At 35.8% G+C, this 22,075-nt stretch overlaps 1 protein-coding gene across 1 annotated transcript; it reads left to right on the top strand.

Moving 5' to 3' along the window:
- Nucleotides 1-557: 557 nt before the first annotated feature.
- LOC140164220 (uncharacterized) lies at nt 558-19,096 on the top strand. The gene is made up of 4 exons (XM_072187468.1): nt 558-699; nt 7,715-7,917; nt 17,952-18,041; nt 18,740-19,096. The coding sequence occupies exons 2-4, from the start codon at nt 7,732-7,734 to the stop codon at nt 18,773-18,775; spliced, it is 312 nt and encodes a 103-aa protein (XP_072043569.1). The 5' UTR covers nt 558-699; nt 7,715-7,731; the 3' UTR covers nt 18,776-19,096.
- The last annotated feature ends 2,979 nt before the right edge of the window (nt 19,097-22,075 follow it).

Raw genomic sequence — 22,075 nt, 5'->3', positions numbered from 1 at the left:
TCGTAATGTAGTCGTTGGGCGACAGTATATTATGTACGCGTCACCTCCAAAGTTGGAGTGCCCCCCCCCCCACCGGGTGTGGTCATTTAATAAATTTTAGGCCTATAACCGGGGCCTATAATAAATGTTCAATTCTACAATGGTGACTGTGGGCAACCAACAGATGGCACACTGAGCTACTTTGACTCTGACTTTTGAGTCCTCCCAACATGATTTGATTTGTAGAGATACGGTTTGATTACCGACAGGCCCGTAACACGGATTTTTTTGGAGGTGCTTTGGAACTTTTTTTGACCAAAAAGACATAAAAAAAACCCTTATTTTTTCGCTGACACTCGGGCCTGCGCCTCCTGACACTGCTCGCCAGGGCAGCCAACGGAAGTACCCCCTCAATCCCAACTATGCAATAAAATCAGGATCTGCAGCAAAACGAACTGAAAAATAGACTAACCTTTTTCTGCGCACTATAAGCCCCCTGTAAGGAAATTGCGATACCATTCGTATCATTGGGAGCATTAGAGCCGTGTGTTTTATGTACTAATCAATTACAGTGATCAATCAGGTGTTTGTTTTGTTTCGGTGTGTGGGAACCATATTCACCTTATTCTGAATTTGATTGCAAATGACCTAATTTCATTATTCTTAAAAGACTGCTGTGGATGATTGTGTAGCATTATTGCTGTCTGCACATCCATGAAGGTGAGTATTTATAAAAAGAGAAAGGATGTGAATGTATTAAAAATGTAAACCTGCATCACTCATCATTCATTCATCATAATCATGATCATCATGTCATCATCATGCATCACAGTCGGAAAACGAAACTTATGAATGGATGAATGCATTGATCAACAAGGCGGTAGAGGAAGCACCTCTGCGCACTTGTTCTCGCTGGGATAAGAGAGATTATAATCTCCTAATCGATCTTGACATCATCGCACCTCCTCATCCTACTTCAGTCATGCAGTTGATCAATATTATAAAACCCGGGCACAAGTCCCCTGTATGTGCATGCAGTGATCTTCTTCTTGATCTTGATTTAGTACTGGCCAACACTCCTCCTGGAGTCAGACGGTCAGGGAATGTGCGTGCGGTGTGCTTGGTTAGTCTTGATGCTTCTCTTTGATATGGTTGGCTACAGCCTCTTTAAACTGTGGTATGTCTTCTATTTGGGTTATTTGTTCAGGTAAATTGTTCCAGTTAATAATTGTTCGGGGAAAAAATGAAAATTTCAAGCAGTCTTTGCTGGTGGTGATTGTTGTGTAGGCGTTGCAGTGAAGGTGCCGCGATTGAAGTTGGACGGGCTGTAGTAGTGTTCCAGTTCTTCTTCTTCTTCCTTGTAAGTGCCTACCTCATATGTATGAGTATTATCGCACTGCGTACAGACAAGCTGTACTTATTTTTACTCTGGAACCTAGAGTAGATTGAGTGTATTTTGAAGTACAGTCAACAGTACCGGGATGATCCCCTGCTCTTTTCGAATAGCCTGTGACGTTCTTTTACGTGCACACTACATTAATGTGAGAAAATATGCATGTACAGTTGGCAGGGATAAGTGGCCTAGGCGAGATTGCTGCAGGATGGTTAATCTGCGAGAGGTTCTTCTGTTCTCCAGCGAGTCCCATTCAAGGGTTTTCAACATATTTGTAACTGTTCCTGGGTGCGAGATGTGTAGTCGTTGAAGACAAAGCGAGCAGCTCTTTTCTGTATCATTTCAATCTGGTTTATAGAATCTTTGGTATGGGGATCCCATGCAGCCGATGAATATTCTAGAAGTGGTCTAACGAGGGATCTGTAAGCAGCTTCCTTGGTGGATTTAGGACATGAATAAAAATTTCTCTTGATGAAACCCAATGTCCGGTTTGCCTTTGCAGATATCTGTTGAATATGGTTTTTCCAATTGAGCTTACTGGTAATGAAGACACCTAAATAGGGGTGGCCATCCGTTTCATTTAAAACAGAGTCACCCAGTTTGTATTCAAAGTGCTTGGTTTCTGGAGTGTGTGAGTCTCATTATGAAACACTTTGAGGGATTGAAACATAATTGCCACTTTTTCTCCCATTCGACCAATGTATTAAGGTCTTCTTGAAGCTCCTTAGCATCAAAATCATTTTGTATTTCATGGTATAAAACACAATCGTCTGCGAACAGGCGGACAGACGAGTTTAATTTTTCAGGCAAATCATTTATGTAAACGAGGAATAACAACGGCCCCAGCACCGTGCCTTGAGGGCGCCTCAAACAACGTCAGCCCAGGTCGAGTGCTCACCACCGACGACGACCCTCTGGACACGCAGTGCGTGAGGAAGTTGTTAATCCAAGTGTGAGTTTTGTTATGAATACCATACAATTGAAGTTTAGATAAAAGACGGTTGTGGGGGACGCTGTCGAAAGCTTTAGAGAAATCCATTATGGCAAGGTCAATTTGAGATTTTTTATTGAGGCCAAGGGCAAGGTCATTAATGGTGAGAATTAACTGACTTTCACAGGAGTGTTTACTCCTAAACCCATGCTGTTTATCAGTTAATATTGAAAATTTGTCAAAGTGAGACATGATACTGGAATGAACAATATGCTCAAGAATTTTTGAACAAATACAAGTAAGCGACACAGGCCGATAATTGGCGGCGCATGTGCGCTCCCCTTTTTTATAAAGAGGGGTAATATTTGCACGGAGCCATGACAGAGGAATCTCTCCAGAGTCCAAAGATCTTTGAAAAATTAAGCTTAAGGCAGGGGCAATTTCACCGCAGCAATTTTGAGGACTCTGGCGGGGACATTATCAGGCCCTGAAGCACATCAGTGAAGATGTGCTATGACCCCGGCCTGATGACAAGTAGTATGAATGTATATGAGCATCAACGTTAGAAATCAGAGGTCACCTAAGGATACCTGGCACAGAAAGCGATATCTGCTTTCTATAAAACAAGAGGACACGAATAAAATAGATGTGCCCGCGGTTTTATGAATGAAATAAAAGAATATGAAATAATAATATAATAATAATAATAATTATATGTCCTTCGAAAATTAAAATAAATCGACGTTTCCCAATATTTACCCGTGATATTAATTCCTTAAATTATTAATGAATAACAAGAAATAAAAATAATATTAAGAAAAAAAAATTAGTGGGCCTATATTTATTTATCTATTTACTGTGGATGATTTTCCTTACTTGTATTTATTTATTTATTTATTTATTTATATTATTATTATAATTATAATTATAATTATTATTATTATTATTATTATTATTATTATTAATTAATATTATTATTATTATTATTATTATTATTATTATTATTATTATTATTATTATTATTATTATTATTATTACTATTATTATAATACAGCCTTTATAGTATAAAAGTGTATATGATGTCTTTCTCTTGTGGCCTACAGTGCGCGCGACCAGAACTTTTATTATAAACTATTGATGACATTTAAAAGACTGACTCTCAACTCAGAGTAAAATAGATATAAAGGCTATATCAATTAGGCATAAAAAAATGTTTGTTTGGCACCTAACCCGACATATCCTAAAATTAGACCCGACCCTAGACTTTTGACTCCTTTTTACAGCTTTAAAAGTTGCACTGGTAACTTTTTATCACAAAGAATGCCCTGGGATATAGGCCTACTAAAAAAAAAAAAAAATCCTACTACCCAGGCCTATGTCACTATTTTTTTTTTTTTTTTGTCATGTTTAATACGCCAAACAAACGTTTTTTAGACCTATAAATAATATCAATTATGATTTATCATGTTTATAGGTACTCTCTTCTCAGTTTATATAAAAATAATGAAGTGTTTTAATAAAGTACATACTATCAAAATAATAAAGTTAAACACTACACATGTGTAAAGCCATCAAGACAGCGCGGCAAGTCACTGTATTATAAGTCAATGTCGTCACGGTCTTGGTCGATTGCCGATCTATTGATTAGTTGTCGGTCAGGCAATCTAAACATCGATATAGAGTGATTGGGAATTTATAATCCCTCTTATCCCAGCGAGAACAAGTGCGCAGAGGTGCTTCCTCTACCGCCTTGTATTGATCACACGTACACTGCACTGTCAAGTCTAGCTGTCATTGCTGCATGATACACATACCATTGTTTTGCAAAATTTAGGCTATACTTGTGTTGCGTAGCAGCGTAGTTCTGGGCCTGTCTATCAAGTTATTAGGTTAGTAGACATACAATTGGTCGCATGTCATGAGGTGGTCCATTTTGTGTTACTTTATGGTCAAAATGGTCAAAAAATTATTTTTTAATATGTTATAGATATTGTTATTATGTAAAACTGCAACATCGCATACCATTTTTACCTCAAAAATGATTATCGTTTTGGCGTAATTGCCTAATTAATAACTAATTAGCCCATAGGCCGCAATGTAAATCAAAATGTTCAATTACCGTATTGGTCCGAGTATAGTCCCACCCGTTTTTTATGTGAAAATTTTTCACGATTGGGGGGTGGGATTATACTCGAATTTCAAAAAAAAACAAAACCTAGATGCTAGGATCATTCATGGTTGACCTAAAAAAAAAAAAAAAAAAAAATTCAAGATATTTTGTATTTTTAATATGAAAATTGATACTTTGTTTTCATGCCATACTCTATTAATGATTTCAAAATGCATTCAAATTCAATGCATTTTGAAATCATTAATAGAGCATCTAGGTCTAGGTCCAGGGACACTCCAAAACCGAAAAAAAAAAAAAACTTAAAAAAAAATAATAAAAAAAATTTTTTCAAAAATTGGGGGTGGGATTATACTCGAACGTGGGACTATACTCGGACGAATACGGTATGTGTTTTTCTCAAATTGGACCTTATTCACATAAAATACCTCACAACAAATGTCTGAAGTTGGATTTTGTCCAATGTGCCAGGATATGTTCACAACTAGTGATGCATCAGTCTCACCCTTCAAAAAAAAAATTATGTAATCGCATTCACGATATACAGGGTGCGCAAAAAAAAGTTGATATTTTTAAATTAAGATTTAATTAATCATTCATATTTTCCCAACACTACTTCCTACCATTTTTATAATGCAAAAATTAGTTTCCTTGTGCAATTTCCTTTCAGAAAATACATAGGCCTACATTTATCATGATACAGTGAATATTAACTTAGGAGATGGACCTTTGCAGTTTTTGCACGTGATTGCATTGACTTCTGTGCATTTAATAGAGGCAACCCGTGGTACAAAATGTAATGAGAAACTAATATGGTTATATGGAATATGAAATTGATCAATTTTGAAGTCAATCTTGTTTCTTTGAGTAATTCCAAGGCTCTAAAATGAGACATTAAAAAGCTCAATATGACAAGGAGTTATGAAGATAAAATAATTTATTCAAACCAACACTATATGGAAATCTTACATTTTCCTATGCTAATACATTACTCTTCACCCACCTGCTCCTCACCCACCTGCTCCTCCACCCCGTCAATTTTCAGTTCCAGCTGATGTCATTTATTTAGTTTGACTCACTTTTCAGTACTAGTTTACACAGTTTTAGCCCTGTTCTTTAGCTATAAATTAGACCCAAAGTAGCTCAATAGGACAAGGGGTTGGTTCACTATGACATTTTTCATTCGCCTACATTAGAAAAATTGTAACACCTCCACCTTTTTTGGGGTACCAACTTGTGAAATGCGACCACTTATACCGCTGTTCTTCGACAACACCGGTATACTAAAGCGTCGCTATAAATCACCAGCGAATGTTGTCGGTTTTAACTTACTTAAGGGGGTACTACACCCCTGGCCAATTTTGTGCCTATTTTTGCATTTTTCTCAAAAATTATAGCACATTGGTGACAGGTAAGATATGTATATTATAGGGGCAAAGACTACAACTACTGTACTGAAAATTCAGCAACTCAAAGCAAGTAGTTATTGATTTATTGATCAAATATTGGTTTTCCTCATTTTGACTGTAACTCCACTACTGTTGTCTGTGCTGAAATACAATATCCAGTGCAGTAGTTGTAGTCCTTGCCCCTATAATATACATATCTTACTTGTCCCCAATGCGCTATACTTTTGAGAAAAATTCAAAATAGGCACAAAATTGGGCAGGGTGTAGTACCCCTTAACCCTATTCTATTACCCCCATCAATTTCGTGCCATGGCTTAATATGCATGTAAAAAAATATTTACACAAATAAGGTCTTATCTTTTGAACAGTTTTGATAATTTATCACTTTTAATCATCATAAAATGGTTGAAAATGTTTGAAACTTGCATATTTTATCCTTTTTTGGCTAAATTTTGTCGTAAAAATAGCCCAAAAATGTCCATAATTTTTTTTAATTTAGTCCAAATTAACTCGGATTTCTTTTTATTATATAATAAGAAACACGGTCAGTGTATTTAAAACTGCATAAAAATGCCACATTGATGTACTCATACACTTCAAAAAAGCAATCAACATATTTTTTTCATCATATCTGGCTATGAGCTCATTAATTATTCATGAGCTAATTTGCATAAAATTTACATAATTGATTATTAAACTTGTTTTTCTAAAACCATAAAGTCCAAGCTTGCCAATGGTACATATGCTACTTATTGGTTTTACCCAACCGATAACACTGCCATGCAGTAGTTAATAATATGATACCTCCACACCACTCAAATATACCACTTTTGTGTGTGTGGGGGTGTGTGTGTGGGGGGGTAATACTAGGGTTAAGACTGTCCTTTTTCACATAACGCAGACTAAGTGGGGCCAACTTGCCTAGAAATGGTCAAATTTTGGCCAAAAATATTTAGCTGTGTAATCCTATGCAAGTCCACTTGTTGAATTATGAAATTGATCTGACTAGTCTTTTACACAGCTCGTCGTTCCTGTATGTTTGTGATAGCCACATACAGTCTGGCCCGAGACTAATCAGGCAGACATTCATCTACCAACAAGATATGGTCAAACAACAGATACAAATAAGTATATGATCGCATGTCACAAGGTGGGCATGCAAAAACTCCTGAACTCCTTATCATACAAATTAATTTGAGGTGTCATTGTAAAGCTAAGAAACCAGTCTTTAGGTGTGCAAAATTTGAAAACAAAGCAACATATTGTTAAAATTTAACAATAGTTTATAATTGAACCTCAAGGGGTTGCGGAGCAGGTGGATGCGGGGCAATGTTAAAGTATAGGAAGCATTCAATTGTGTGTCAATTTGACACTATTCTTCCCCCCTCCAGGTGTATGGTTGATAACAAATGCTGGACCCTTTTAAACCATTTGAATTATTGAAGAAAAGTGCACAAAGAATTTGCAAAGTGCACACCGTATTTTCACCGGACTGTCCTTACTTGATAGATTTAAAATGTTAGTGAATGGCAACATTGTTCAATATGCATTGAATTTACATTAAGATTATGAGTGTCGCCATTCATTACAATTTTAGACAGGTCTATAAAAAAGGACAGTCTCATGAAAATTTGATGTGCCCTTTTCAAATTTTGTGTGCACTTTAAAATAATTTCAAAAGGCATTGCATAAAAATTAACCTTTAAAGTGAAATGTGTAAACATTGACACTCCTACTTCCCAGTCACTTGGAAAATTTTGTAAGGAGTGCTAGATGCTGCTTATTGGGGGGTGCTGATCAGGTCAAAAATGGTATACATTGTACTGTATGTATGTCAATATTTCTCATGAATCCATTTCTCTATCCATGCCCAGTCCATTGATGGTAAGGAATGAGTGTGGAAGCTAGCCATGACAAAGAGGATCTGGCAGCACTAGACAGTCTCTTACAAAAGTACGGCTCGTCTTCTGCAACAGAACAGAAGAAAAATCAGCTGCACAGTGAGGGCGCTTTATCAGCAGATGTACCACAAGCACCAACAAAATCATTTCTGCAAGAAATACAGGAAAGGGCTCAGGTGAGTTTTTTGGTTTGTTTGTGAAATTGTTGTATTATTTCTTATTTTATTTTATTGTCCAGTTTGTAGATATTGTAGACGGGCCACACGTTCACAACCACAAGTCCTTAACATGAACTTAATCACCCACATAGGGGGTATAGATTTCAAATAGCTGAACCATTGGACCAACTTGTTGTTTGTACAAGTATATTTTAATGTTTCAATGCTGATTCCAAATATGGTTAAATGTACAATTCTGACATTTTTGAATTGGGAAAAAAATTAAACTGTCAGCACCAGCATGGAAGGGGTTAAAATATTCAAAAACTCCTTGTACATACATTCAAGTAGGCATGGCATGTGTAGTAGCAGGCTAGCAGCACTTGCCATTGATAGAATGCATTATTAAATTAAACAAAACTCACAAACATACCAAATGTACTTTGTACATTTGTACATCGGTATGTTTGTTTATTTTAAAAATACATTTCAATGACAGAGTTGAATACTGCAATTTTCAAGGAATATTTTTGGCCAGAAAAGCAAGTTATAGGCCCAAAATGACTTGTTATTCAAGGTTGGAAACCAGAGAAATACTGCTACTAAAAAAAAATGCCAATTTTTTTTTTACAAAGTTGGGTAAAGTTGTACATTTCGAAAAGTAACAAATTTCACCAGCTATTTTGGTAGTGCTTCCTGCGACAGTACATGTACATTTGATCTAAATAATCGTATCAACCCTGACATACAGTTAGCAAGTAATTGTTTTGATGATATGATGCTAATTTTAGTTAAGTGGTTTGTGAGTGCTTAGTTAATATTAGTCATTACCTAATTACCTATCCATCCATGATGGCATTCCATTGGCATTGGCAATTATTGGAATCGAATGACCTATAAGTTTGTTAGTATTTAATCTGTGCTTACATCTATTATAAGCCTATATGATATGGGATATTATAAAGGGATTTGATTCAACAAATAAAAATCAATCAATATTTTTTAACAAAAATAATAGTACTACATATTTTAAAAATAAAATGAGGGGCAGGAAAGTAATGACTATACTGCATGTATCTTAGCTGTTGAGATCAACAAATATCTCTGTCTGGGATGGGGATGGAGAGTTTATTTGCTCATTTATAGCAATAAATTAATTAATATATATTGAGAAATCTGAAATAATATGAATTGAAATCAACTTTAAAAATAAGACAGAACTCTTGACTTGGCAAAAGTAAAAGTGAAAATGTTACAGACTTTGCACAGATTGTTTTAGTGAAGAATTTAGAACATTTGCTTTCATGTTTCTGGCAAATATGAAAACTAAATAACAATTGCTTGTTATATTTAAAAAATTGTATTTTTGTGGGAAAACTGCCATGAGCTTTTGAACATGTTCAGATTTGTTTCACTTCAGTATAATTTCCTAATGCATTTTCAACAGACATGTGGTAGCTACATAGCAGTTTTCAAATTAAGTGGTAATCTGCCCCAAACTGCCATCGGATGACCAAAATTTCTCTGGAGATTATTATTCTTTTTACATACATATGTATAAATACATGTGTAGGATCATTCAAGGTTGACATAAAAAAAGAAAGAAAGAAGAATAGGCCCTAGTGGTTTCTAACTAATTTGTGTTATTTCTTTGAGGGAACTGATATTGGGCCTACAATGTATAAATGTGTCAAATTCACTGATTTCATTCCTTCCCTACCCAGATTTCCCGGGCATTTTTTCACAAATTTCTACGGAAATACATTGATTTGGACGGAAATACATTGATTTGGAGCATCAAATTTCAGAATGGTAATGAGGAAAATAGTATTTTATGTTTTTTAATATTTTTGGGGAAAATTGAGAAAATTGTGTTGATTATTATAATAAATATGCAGTTTTCCCATAGATCCAGCTCCAAATTCACCACAAATTTACTGGGTTGTAAAAATGACTTTATAAAGTATGGTACCGTAACCTTATAATGAGCTTTATATTCAAATGTGGATGTATTTGATCTGAAAAGCATGCCAGTGGTAATCATGGTAATCATACCCAAAGCTTGGAGGTTGGAAAGCTGAATACACTGTGAATAGGATTCGGTGAACTGTGGTGATGGCAATGATGTTGTTTTAAGGTTGCATGCAGGTAGGAGGTATTGTACCACCTGCAACCAATTGTGATTTCTCACTGTTGTGGAAAAAACAGGGTTGCCAGATTTGTGAACCTGAATAAGAGGTCAAATCAGTTTTCCAGATTTCCTGATTATATTCTGATCATTGTTTGGTACCACCTACCGGATCTTTGTAGCCAAAGTCACCCAATTGTTGGTTTCTATGTATGGGACAGGGATATTTTATGGTGAAAATCTTCAAAAATATACCCAAAATTGTCAAAAATCACCCAGTTGGGCTAAAAAATGACAGGTTTGGCAACTTTGGAAAAAAGTTTATGGGCAACATATCTAGACAAGAAAATATCCCATAATGCACTCTGATGAAGGCCAAAAAAAAAAAGTTTGTCTCAAAGCTCGCGCGCGCATTTGTAAACTCATGAGATTTGGAAAAAAGAAATGCAGAATTTTTTTTATTTTAATTTTTTTTTTTTTTAGTTTTTCCAGAAAAATTAGGCGAAAATCTTATTTTTTTCTCCAAATACCATGAAAGAAGTCGGGAATAAAAAAAAAATTGCATTTCGCATAAATTTGTTTCAAACCACTCGTGAGCTTTGAGACAAACCATTATTTTTTTTGGCTCAGGTTGAGAAATAAATTGGAATGGATGCCACTTAAATGGTCTATGGTTTTATAAATTAAAATGCTATGAATTTCACAATAATTTCATTTCATTGGTGCATTTATTCATTATCATTTTTTATTTTCATTTATTTTATTTACTTGCTTGCTTGCTTGCTTTATTTACTTGCTTGCTTGCTTGCTTGCTTGCTTGCTTGCTTGCTTGCTTGCTTGCTTGTTTGTTTGTTTGTTTGCAGGGCTTGAAAAAATGTTCATTTCCCGGGAAGCAAGCTAAATTTCCCACAATTTATAGCATGTTTTTATATACAATTTCCCTCCAAAATCCAAATACCAGAATTTCCCTCCAAAAACCAACATTTCCTGGGAATGAGCTTCCCAAATTCCCCACTTTTTCGAGCCATGTTTGTTTGTTTGTTCAGTCAGTCTTTATTTATCAGAATTTCATCCATTTACTTAAATTAACTTTATTCAGTCACAAAGTTTGGTTTGATTTTTGCTGTGCACCAGATCCAGCCCACTGCCAATGAGAAGTTGGCCCTTGCACTGAAATGTACAGTAATCTAAAAGCAAAGCAAGACGAATTTGTTTGGTTGCACGAAGTCCATGGGCCCCAAGGGTTCAGGGGCCCCGAGCACAAAAGCGAAAATTAAAATAAATAAGGGCCGATATAAATGGAGAGCAGGGCCGGATTTACCATTGGGCCAGATGGCCAAAATAGTAAAATTGTAAGATTCATGTTGACCTGGGGCTAAAATAGTCTGAAATTGATTTTTTTTCGCGTGTTTTGCGAGCAAATTATGTCCTAGTAACATCGGAACTAAATATGTTAGTCCCCCTCAATATTATACGTAAACCAAAACTAGGCCACTTCCTCGGCACGTGAAATTTCGGCCTGGCCCAGGGCCCCCACAAGGTAAATCCCGCCCTGGTTAAAAGGGCCCGTACTGCTCCTTGTCCATGGGCCCCTGATGCTCTTGCTACGCCACTGAATAATCATCTTTTTAATCCCCTGATTTGTGGATTCTGAACAAAAGAGAAAGTAAAACTTTAAATTTGAAGGGAGGTAGTATGTAACCAGGGAAGTGAGATCTATGTACTGTCACATCCTTGATACTAATCAAACTTGTAAACTAATCAACGGTAAAAATCAAACTTGCTTTCAGATAATTGTATTGATCATGGGATGGCAAGCATTGTTTTTCAGACAATAAAGTTGGCCACTTTTCATTTTGCTTTCTGGAATTCTTTTGAATTTGTTTTGTGTATTCTATGAACAAAAAGTAGAGCTTTAAATTGTATGTCACCAGGGTTCATCGGATCTTTTGTAATTTTCATATATCTTTTGTGTTGCAACGTATTGTAGAGGCCTACATGAATGCTTTATCCCAGCTTTTAATGTTCCTATTTATGTCACTTTATCAATCCACATTCATTTAACAGTGTGAACCATTGTATTGAATTGGTATAATTTTATCAGTTCACTTTCTAACCTTTTTCTATATTTATTTTCATTTTCATAGATCTACATGTCATGTTTTTTTATTTTTATTTTACAAGGTGTATCATTATAATATTAACAACAAAATCAAAATGTGTTTCAATATGACATTGAAAGATTTTAGAATATCTTTACACATTGTCTGTTCATGCAATGTAGTTGACATTGATAACAACATAATGTAGAAAGAAATTATTAAACAGAAAGAAAGAAGTTCTGAACACTATTTTCTTATAAAATAAGTATTTTATGGGTTGCAGGAAAAAGTAGAGAGCAATATAAATCTACATGGTATGTGTGCAGTTTCCCAAAGATCTGTTCCCTTCAGAATGTCACCCTTTTATATTGGGTAGACTCCCAACATTTGGACTTTGTGTTAGCTACATTTTGTTGCTGATGAAGTTAGCATTTTACAATATTAAGCAGATTTAGGAAAGGATTAGGATTTAGCTATGTTTCATTTGGCAGAACTTGACAATATTTTTTTAATCCCAAAAAATTAGTGCTGTATTTTTCTGGAATAGGGAGTAGTAGTGCCGAGTGGCTAGACAGACTCTGTGTCCTACATTTTGTGTATGTTGTGATGAGAGAAAACATTGAAACACTTAAAATGTACGTAAATACTACATGACTTTTGTTTCACTTCTTACAACTTCAGCTTTATTTTATCATGAAGCTTATTTTCATCTGGAAAGGTATATTCAACAAAACAGGACTGTGTTCAAGTATCTATGTAGCTCTTAGTAGGAAAAGAATTGAATTTTTATCGTTCCCTTTATAATTTTTTTTATAATTTACTTATTTTACCAGTTTTTACCGGTAATTTACCGTAATTTACCGGTAATTTACCACCATTTTTAATTTACCGGTAAATTAACAACACTGTTCACTTGCCTCTTCAGTTTTGATAGAGCACACATTTCAATTGTTTAAAGTACAGCAAGTGTGCCAACTATTTTTTTCCAGGATTGTAGCTCTACGGAGACTGTTTTAACATTCCCATGATCTGATGATCGGGGCAAAATAGAAAGAAATCGGATACCTGTAATACTGAGAGTGAGCATATCAAGAAACTCAACTCAATGCCCAGAAGACAATACTTTAGCTGGTACTGTATATTGCCTGCTTATAGATAGTGAACCATGGTGAACTATTATATTTGCACATATTTGTTATGTCTTTATGTAAACATTCTGTAAACATAAAGAGTAATGTCAATAAATGGACAGACAGTGGCTAACATTTATTGTGTTATTGATTTAGGGGTGGAGTGGCAAGTACCCTATTAGTTCATATCCTCTAATAAGTGCCCTTATGACATTTTCAAGTGACAACTGTCTAAGCACCCCCCCTCTCCCCTTTGGGTGTGCCTAAAAGGCAGGCATTTTTGGTTGGGTTTTCGTGTACGTGAGGTCCCAAGATTTCAATACCCGGGTATTGACAGATAGCATTGGGTAACAAAAAAAAAATTAAAAAATTGTTTTTTCAGGTTTGGAGTATCCCTGGACCAAGAGCTAAATGCTAGGATCATTCTAAAGTGAGGAGGCAGGGTTAGGAAAATATAATTATGTATTGGAGCCCTCCACTCAGAATTTGATCAATTTTGACAATAAATGGCCAAATATGCAAGATTTTCATCAAATGCCACCCAGCACTAAAAATGTCCTAGCTACAACCCTGCGGGTACCCAATTGATTTTTTGGGCAGGAATCGACCCGGGTACCCAAAAACGCACAAGAAAAGTGATGTCATGCGTTCGCTGTTGAGGCAGCTGTTTCATGCATGCATCTATTATGCGGCATCTTCAGCGCTTTGAGCTAGCTATTGAAGAGCTCAATGAATTGTGTACTGATGTCACTGCCATAGCAGGGTGAAATATGGTAAAGGTGACTTTGTTTAAGATGTCAAAGATCATCAATTGATGATATCTTTTGTCTTATACCAAAAAAAATAATAATAATTGAATATGTAGTCTCAAACACTGTCAAGAAATATACTATTTTCGCATTTTGTCCATGGCTAACGATTGAGTTTGTGTTCGTCAAACTTTTTGATGATTGAAATGTTTCTTCAGGTAGCAAAAATGAATTTGATCTCTTTATTGGAACACCCAGTGGTGAGTGCAGGTTTTTGAAAGGCAGAGTCTTAATTCATGTGACTGCTCAAAAATGTCCACTCTCTATAAACAGGTCTGAATAAAATTAATTTTATTTGCCCAATGCAATTTGATGTTTATAGGATGTGCAACAGGTGACTTCGGGCAGGGGAGGACATAATCCAGGCCTGATTATTCCCCGATTTAAATCGGTTTTCCGATTTGTTTCTACTAAAAAAAAAAAAATTAAAAAAAAAAAAAAAAAAAAAAAAAAAATTTAAAAAAAAAATTTTTTTTTTTTTTTTTTACATTTCGGGAAGTGGATGATGATATTTCATCATAAAAAGAGCAAGACAATTTTTGTTAGTGGGGAAATTAAGAAAGTGTTAATTATAAACTTTTTAGGGGTTGCATGCATTAAAAATGAAAAACAATTTTAGAAAAAACCCATACAATTACAAATATGCCTCAGTAACCCAATTTTTACCCTCTGATATGGCTAAAACCCAGGAGCTTCGGGGGGCAAAGCCCCCTCTACCCCCACCAGGGGCGTTGCCCCTGGACACCCCCGGGGCCCTTAAGCGGGCCCCTGGACCCCCCGCCGTGAGGGACGATACTACGGTCGCTCCGCTCCCTCCGTTCACCAACTTAAACCAAAACAGTTTTTTTTTAGGACCACAATCAGGCCTGATTAATTGCTATATTTATTGGTTTGTTTGAAGGTCTTATCACACTTGGACATCAAAATCGTGTACATCGGGCACATTAACCCTGATATCGAACGATAATCTGCGTTTTCAAGTATATTATCGACGCAACACATTACTCGCACACTGCAAACAAGCATGCACTTTAAAATCCATGCAAGTTCAGCATGGCAAAATAAATCTGGAGGTACACAATGCCCTTCATGACGGAGTGCTCCTTGGGTTTAATCTCTTTGGATTTCAATCATCCATACCCATGTCCCATGATCAGTGCTTGCCATGATGAGTGACTAATAGGCTATTCCAGTTGAAATTTATACACCCCATGTGGTAGACATGACCTTAATCTCCCATACAGTGGGTGTAGATCTCAAATGGAATCGCCCATTCAGGTAACCCAATTTGAAATTTACACTCTGTGTGTGGATGTCTACAGTCTTCCATAGGGGGTGTATGGATTTCAACTGGAATTGACTAATACTGAATTTAAAGTGTGATTAATTTCCTGTTGATAATTTGCTGCTTAATTCTAAGTTTGGAGGTTGTCTGTTCAATTATATGCCTGTATTCACAATAAGAATGCCAAAGATGGGTTAGTATAGGGAATAAGTCTATATCATGTGTATGGGGTTAAACCTGATACAACATAGAATTAAACAGATAATTAAAGGTAAACAAACACAAACAAAACCAAATTATAATTTGACTTTTTTGGAAGTAATTACAGTTCTCTCTGGACACAAAGCATACCATTAAATCATGCTACTGATGAAACTATGTTGGAAGCTACATACACATGCCACACAAAAGGGAAACAAAATGGGATTGGATTGCCTGAATCACAAATACATTTAAGTATCTTCACCTCATAGTTAATCCTTTCCATGTGGGTGTCAACTGCAGACGACAATGTTTTAACAAATGTTTTTAACAAATTCAAAAATTCCGGAATTGTAAAATTTCATGACCATATTTGGGATTAGCATGAAAAAAGCATTAAAATGAGTATAAACAAGCCTGGTATTTTTTCAGTAGTTCTTAAAATAGCTCTGGATATTGAGATCATATATGGTCATTTTCACGGTAAAGGGTGTAACTTTGGATTTTTAACATTTTGATCCGTAGTTTTCTAATAAAGCCACAGAATTCCATGATTTTTGGCCACATAAGTCATCTAGTTAGCAGCTACCTTGGGTAGCATAATCAGCTTCGGGAGTTACTGCGTTCAGTTTTAGCAGGCTTAAATGTACCTAATATTGCCATTTTGAAAAACTGTAAAAAACAGTAACATTTTTGTAAAACCCTGTGTTTTCTTCAGTTAGTTCATGGATAATTCTTCTTATCCTGAAAGCACGGTCATATGTTCAGTAAACACTGCCACATTAGATTTAATTGTGAACAGCCCTGTATTTTTGAGAACCGGACTTGATATTTGTCGTTTCGAGGCTTCATTTTCCGTTAACAATTGTTAACAAACTTTGTGGGTATAGCTTTGGTTCATAATTCTTGGTTATTTCTTCACTTCTTCTTGATTCATAACAGTTGATATCTTAACTTGAAATGGGTAACAAAAATTAGTTGATTTGCAAGCTTTTAAAATTTTTATAAAATCTTGACTTCAAAGAGCCGATTTTCCGTTAACTTTTTGAAGCCTCCAAACAAACTGTTCAGCAAGCTTGGGCAAATATAAATAAAAGAGCTCATCCAATCTATTTATCAAAATGTAGCAAAGTAGATCCTCAAGTCACTTGTTTTAAATCATGGAGATATATATCACCGTTTGAAAATGGGACCCAATACAAACTTTCCGTTAACAATTGAAGCCTCCGAAACAAATGAAGCCTCCGAAACAACAGTAAACTTAATTATCATCTATGCATATCTAAATTGGTATGTTCCATATTGATATCTGCATTGTAATTGGTGCATGATATGTGCAGAATGTCATAAATTTAAAAAAAAATTGATATTATGGTTAATGCTTGAAAAATATACTGATATCCAAGAAAGCCCGTTTGGAGGCTTCACATGCAAATAACACCATACTTAACAAATGGGTGAAAAAATTATCATGTTATAAATCTGCAATATCTGCCGCATAGAATCATTGATTCAATACACACAAGAAAATAACAGCTTAGATGATCCCAACAGTGTTGTTTTCAAAAAAACTACTTCTGCCATGTTTAACCATTGTAAACATGAAGCCTCGAAACAAAAAAAATGACTTGCTGTGATAATTTAATTTTTGTCACAACTGAAATTCAATACTTAGAAGCAAAGCATGAAAATTGGTAATTGTGATATTTTTTACCTATTTTTTCATGTCAACTTGTAGTAGTTAGCCAAATATTTTACTTTTATGATCACCTGTGTTGTTAACTGAAGCCTCCGAAACACAAATCGCTTGAATTGCCAATTCTAAAAAATAACTCCAATTTCTGTGAAACTTGGCTGGGAGGTTCCTTTCATCAAGTAGTATTTGTACATGAAGTTAGACATTTAAATTATTTTAGGAACCCAATTAAAACTTAAAAAATATGTTTAAGGTTGGGAAATTTCCATTGCAAATGACCCTTGATGTTAAAATTTTTCAAAATTGCAATTACAAACATAGCAAAACATGGTATAAAATTTAACTTATATCTGTTGACTTACTTTGGAATGGGATTTCACATGTATTCCAGCTTTCATGTCATAATTTTCTGAGCTTATGTAAAATACATTTTTTTCTTAGATTTTAACCAAAATGTTATGGAAATGTCAAATTTTTATCAGAAATCAAAAGGTTTAAGCCTTGAAACACTATTTTACTGGAATTTAAGTTGCTTCTATGCATGATTACAGTAAACAGAAACATATTTAAGTGGTTTGAAATTTTGACCCTAAAAATCAAAAGTTACACCCTTTACCGTGAAAATGACCATATCTCAAAGCTTTATGTTGAAGCTAACACACAGGGCATTAAGTAATTTATGTTGTCTTTTATTTTTACAGATAATAAGCTGCCAAAGAGAGAGATCAGTCAAACATACTCTACACACAGTAGTGGCACAACAGCCTGTAGAGCAGACTGAAGGAAACCTTGTGAGTAGTATGAAAAATTAAAAGGAGTAACAGTGATTCGGTATAAGTCAGAAAATCTAACAAAATCATCAAAAATCAGATTTTTGCAGAATTATTTTAATAGAGAATTAACCTTTTCGAGATATGGCGGACACAATAGGATGGCGCTGCATGAAGTGGGTAAAGGCTTTTGAATTTGCCGGGTTTTACCCAGATTGAAGACTGCCCTCCTATTGTGTGCACCATGCTTCAAAAAAGGCTAATGGTGCGCTACATGCCACATGTTGGTCAATGCTGGTGAAGTTTGTCTGTATGGACACTTATAGACTAGGTTAAGAGGTGGGTCTTAAGCAGGTTCTTATGAAGGTGGTGATATTTTAACCACAGACGGTGATGAGCAACTCATTCCAGAGGTGAAGAGTTGAAAAGGCACAATTGCCAGCTGTTGGAAGGCACTTCATATGGGTAGACAGCAGAGGCAGAGCAAAGCACATAATGCGGGTCTGAGGTTAAAAATATGAAGAGGCGTATTTATATTTTAACCAGGTGAATGAGTAAGGCTTTGAATATCTTTGGGCAACAGACAACCAGTGGCGTTCTAGGATAGGCGTGACTGGTTTTCGAACTGAAAATTAAGGTAAGTATCAACGGTTTTACCCTAGTTTCAATTGTGACATACACTGCATTCGATAAAATGATTTTTTAATATTAATTTTCAGGATGACATCGTAAGGTTGATCCGTGGCGCCCCATAGATGATTCTAGCGCCCCATAGACGATTCTTCACATCACATCACACATTCCACACCAGCTTCTATACTAGACAAGCCAACGAGTCTTGAGCAAGGATCCTATGACTATTGGTCTTCACAATACAGGAAATCTACCTTGTGGGATTTAGAAAACCAAGAAAGCAAAGATTACGAATCTGATTCTGAATCAAGATCAACTGCTACCGAAGACACTGATGTACACGACACAGACTCGGATACATCTGAACTAAATTACACCTGGGAATTGAACACAGAGCACCCAGACTTGGATAAACAAGATACAAACGATACTAGATCAAGTGGGTAAGTAAGGCATCTGAGGAAATTATACCTGGGAATTGAACACAGAGCACCCAGACTTATTTTGTCTTAATTCATATGCTAACACCTGGGAATTGAACACAGAGCACCCAGACTTGGACAGTAAACAAGGTACAAATGATACTAGATCGAGTGGGGAAGTCAGTCATCGGAGCTAAATATAATTCTAAAGAACATCATAGTTTGATCATAGTTTTTTAAAGTTGCGTATCAAATGAAAAATATTCATACACTCTAAGATCCAACCTCATAGCAAATCAGACATGCTGTTATAAAAATATGCTGAGTAAACAAATATTGTATAATTGCACTCACACACAGTTTTTAGCTTATATTGTGCCTAAAACACAGTTTTTAGCTTAACCACTAGTAAGCTCTGTCAGTACATCTTAACTGGTACGATCCTCTGAACGAGCAAATCGCTGAATGGGCCTAGACCCAAGTAGATACAATTATTTATACTAGATAGTCCAATTTCTTTCTCTTTTAAAGTGTACTCTCTTTGTTTTTGTCCAGGTACTTTGAGTTGGAAAGTTTAGAAGATATTGGGCCATCATCTGGTCACATTTCTGACGGTTATTTTCATCTGTCAGCATTAGATGATAGCCAAACCATGGCTGATGGCAGTGAACCTCCCATTCCAATTCCTGATAACGACCAACTTCCTGACGATGGGCTTGTAGCATTAAGTGATGACGAACAGGTGCCACCAGCAGAGGGCGCTTTACAAAATGAAGACGAACATGTTATGGAAGTGGATGAGAGCAAAAAGAGTTTTAAAGCAACACTGGGTGATGAGAAAGTTATAGATGGATTTATTGATAGTGACAGTGATATACAGAATACATCAGGAGAGGGCAGACAGGATGAAGTAGTGTCAGGAGATGAAACAAGTGCAAGTAAAGCGCCCTCGGGAGATGAAACAAGTATGAACAAAGCGCCCTTGGAAGATGACGATTGGGTGATGCTACCAAAGTCAACAGAAATGGAGAGTAAACCTATGGAGGTGGAAGAGAAAGAAGAAACGGAGGAAGAAGGGAGAGAAGAAAGGGAGGAGGAAGGAAAGGCAGAAAAGGAGGAAGAGGATGAGCATCAAGATAAGAAACGTAAGATTCAAGATGATGATGATGCAGTGATGGACACAATTAAGAAGGTAAGGCAATAAATAATGCCTGTAGCAGATTCAACCCATTACGGGACGTTTTTCCAACAAATCCAGGCTGCCTGTCTATCATGTGTACCTCGTCTTTAGCATGCTCGTCCTCGCATGTTTTTCTCCGGGTGCTCCGGTTTTCCTCCTGCATCTAAAATCGGACCTCTTCCCATATCCCTGTCCCATCATATCCGGATGGCGTCCCTTAAATTTAGTAGCCTCTGAGCACTATTGGGATTAGCCTGGCTTCGGCCGAATGTTATAAATAAAAAATAAATAAATGATATGCATGATCGCTTGTTATCCTGAATTTGTTTGAAAAACGTTCCACGATGTGTTGAATCTGCTATAATTCCTTTGATCTTTTTATTTACTGTCGATGCTTGTCGATCCATATTATGTAGGATATATATCAATGAAGTGACTATTGTTATTGTGAAAACATTTAATCTTTGTATATTGACTGAGGAAAATTTAACATTAAAAGAAGAAAAAAAGAAACCCTGTTCTACGGGCGGATGGACCTTTCAAGTTGGCCTTTTTTTTTTTTTTCTTCTTTTTTTTGGAAATGACCCCAAAAAAATCACCAAAATCTAAATAATTTGCAATTTGAGAAAATGCAAAAAAAAAATGTTCCTGAAATGTCCGAAATTTGGGTCGACATTCATTGGTACAGGAAAAATCCCCCCCCCCCAATTTGTTCAAAATCTGGGTCGGTCGGGCCTGTAGAACAGGGTTTTCTATTTTCGTCACCTTAATTCTGATTAATTAGTTGATAGTTCATTAATTAAGTACAAACATCGAAGCGGCATTTATGGTTGATTCCAAGATGAAACAAATTTAGCGGCAGCACCTAAGTAATTGGTTTCTTGGTTCTTTGTTCCTTGTATAACATACTCCTTAAAGGATGACTCTGGCAATCACAACATTATGCCTTATATGTTAGAAAAAATAATATCAAACCACGAATCACATGGTTTTATTTAAAACAAACTCATATTGACCATAAAATGAATAAAAACAGCCTGCTCTCAACACGCGGTATTCAAAATCCCCACACCGAAATTATCCAGTGCAATGACGTCATGGTTATTTGTCAGCCTTCATTTGCATTACTGGGACGTCATTGCACTCGACAATCTCGGCACCCAGGAATTTTGAATATCGCATGTTAAGAGACGACTGTTTGAATTTGTTTTTATGGTCAATATGATTTTGTTTAAAATAAAACCATGTGATTCGTGCTTGATAATTAATTTTCTAACATATAAGGCATAATGTTGTGATTGCTGGAGACATCCTTTAACAAGTTTTCACTGGAAGTGGGAGGGTGGACTTTTGAAGGAGGATTTTTTCAAAAAAAGAGGATTAGTATTTATCAAAAAGCAGGTGGATAAAATGTGAATTCATGAATCAATTAATCAATCAATCAATCAGGTTATCAGAGTGTCAATCAATGAATCAATCAATGTTATGTGAAAAATTACTCATGCAAATATTTCCACCTTTACAGTACCTATAGTTCCCAGAGAAGATTTCCCACAATGCATTTCTTCCATTTCAATTTTCTGTACTGATTTGCTATCTAGTACAACATGGGTTGATAGTGACAAAATGTACCTCAAGTAACAGAGCACATCCAGATCTTGAAAAATATGTTCATTTCTTGACTATCGACCCATGCTTAGCCAGTCTATTTTCAACATGAAAACAAAGGTAACCTGTACAAAGTAATGGGGTGTCATTTGCTGTAATGAGGTGATGCGTCATGTTGCAGATGATCCTGGGAAGGGTAAGACATCTTATCT

The sequence above is a fragment of the Amphiura filiformis genome, chromosome 11 (assembly GCF_039555335.1).
Source record: "Amphiura filiformis chromosome 11, Afil_fr2py, whole genome shotgun sequence".
NCBI lineage: Eukaryota > Metazoa > Echinodermata > Ophiuroidea > Amphilepidida > Amphiuridae > Amphiura > Amphiura filiformis.
This window is presented reverse-complemented; position numbering and strand designations above follow the sequence as displayed.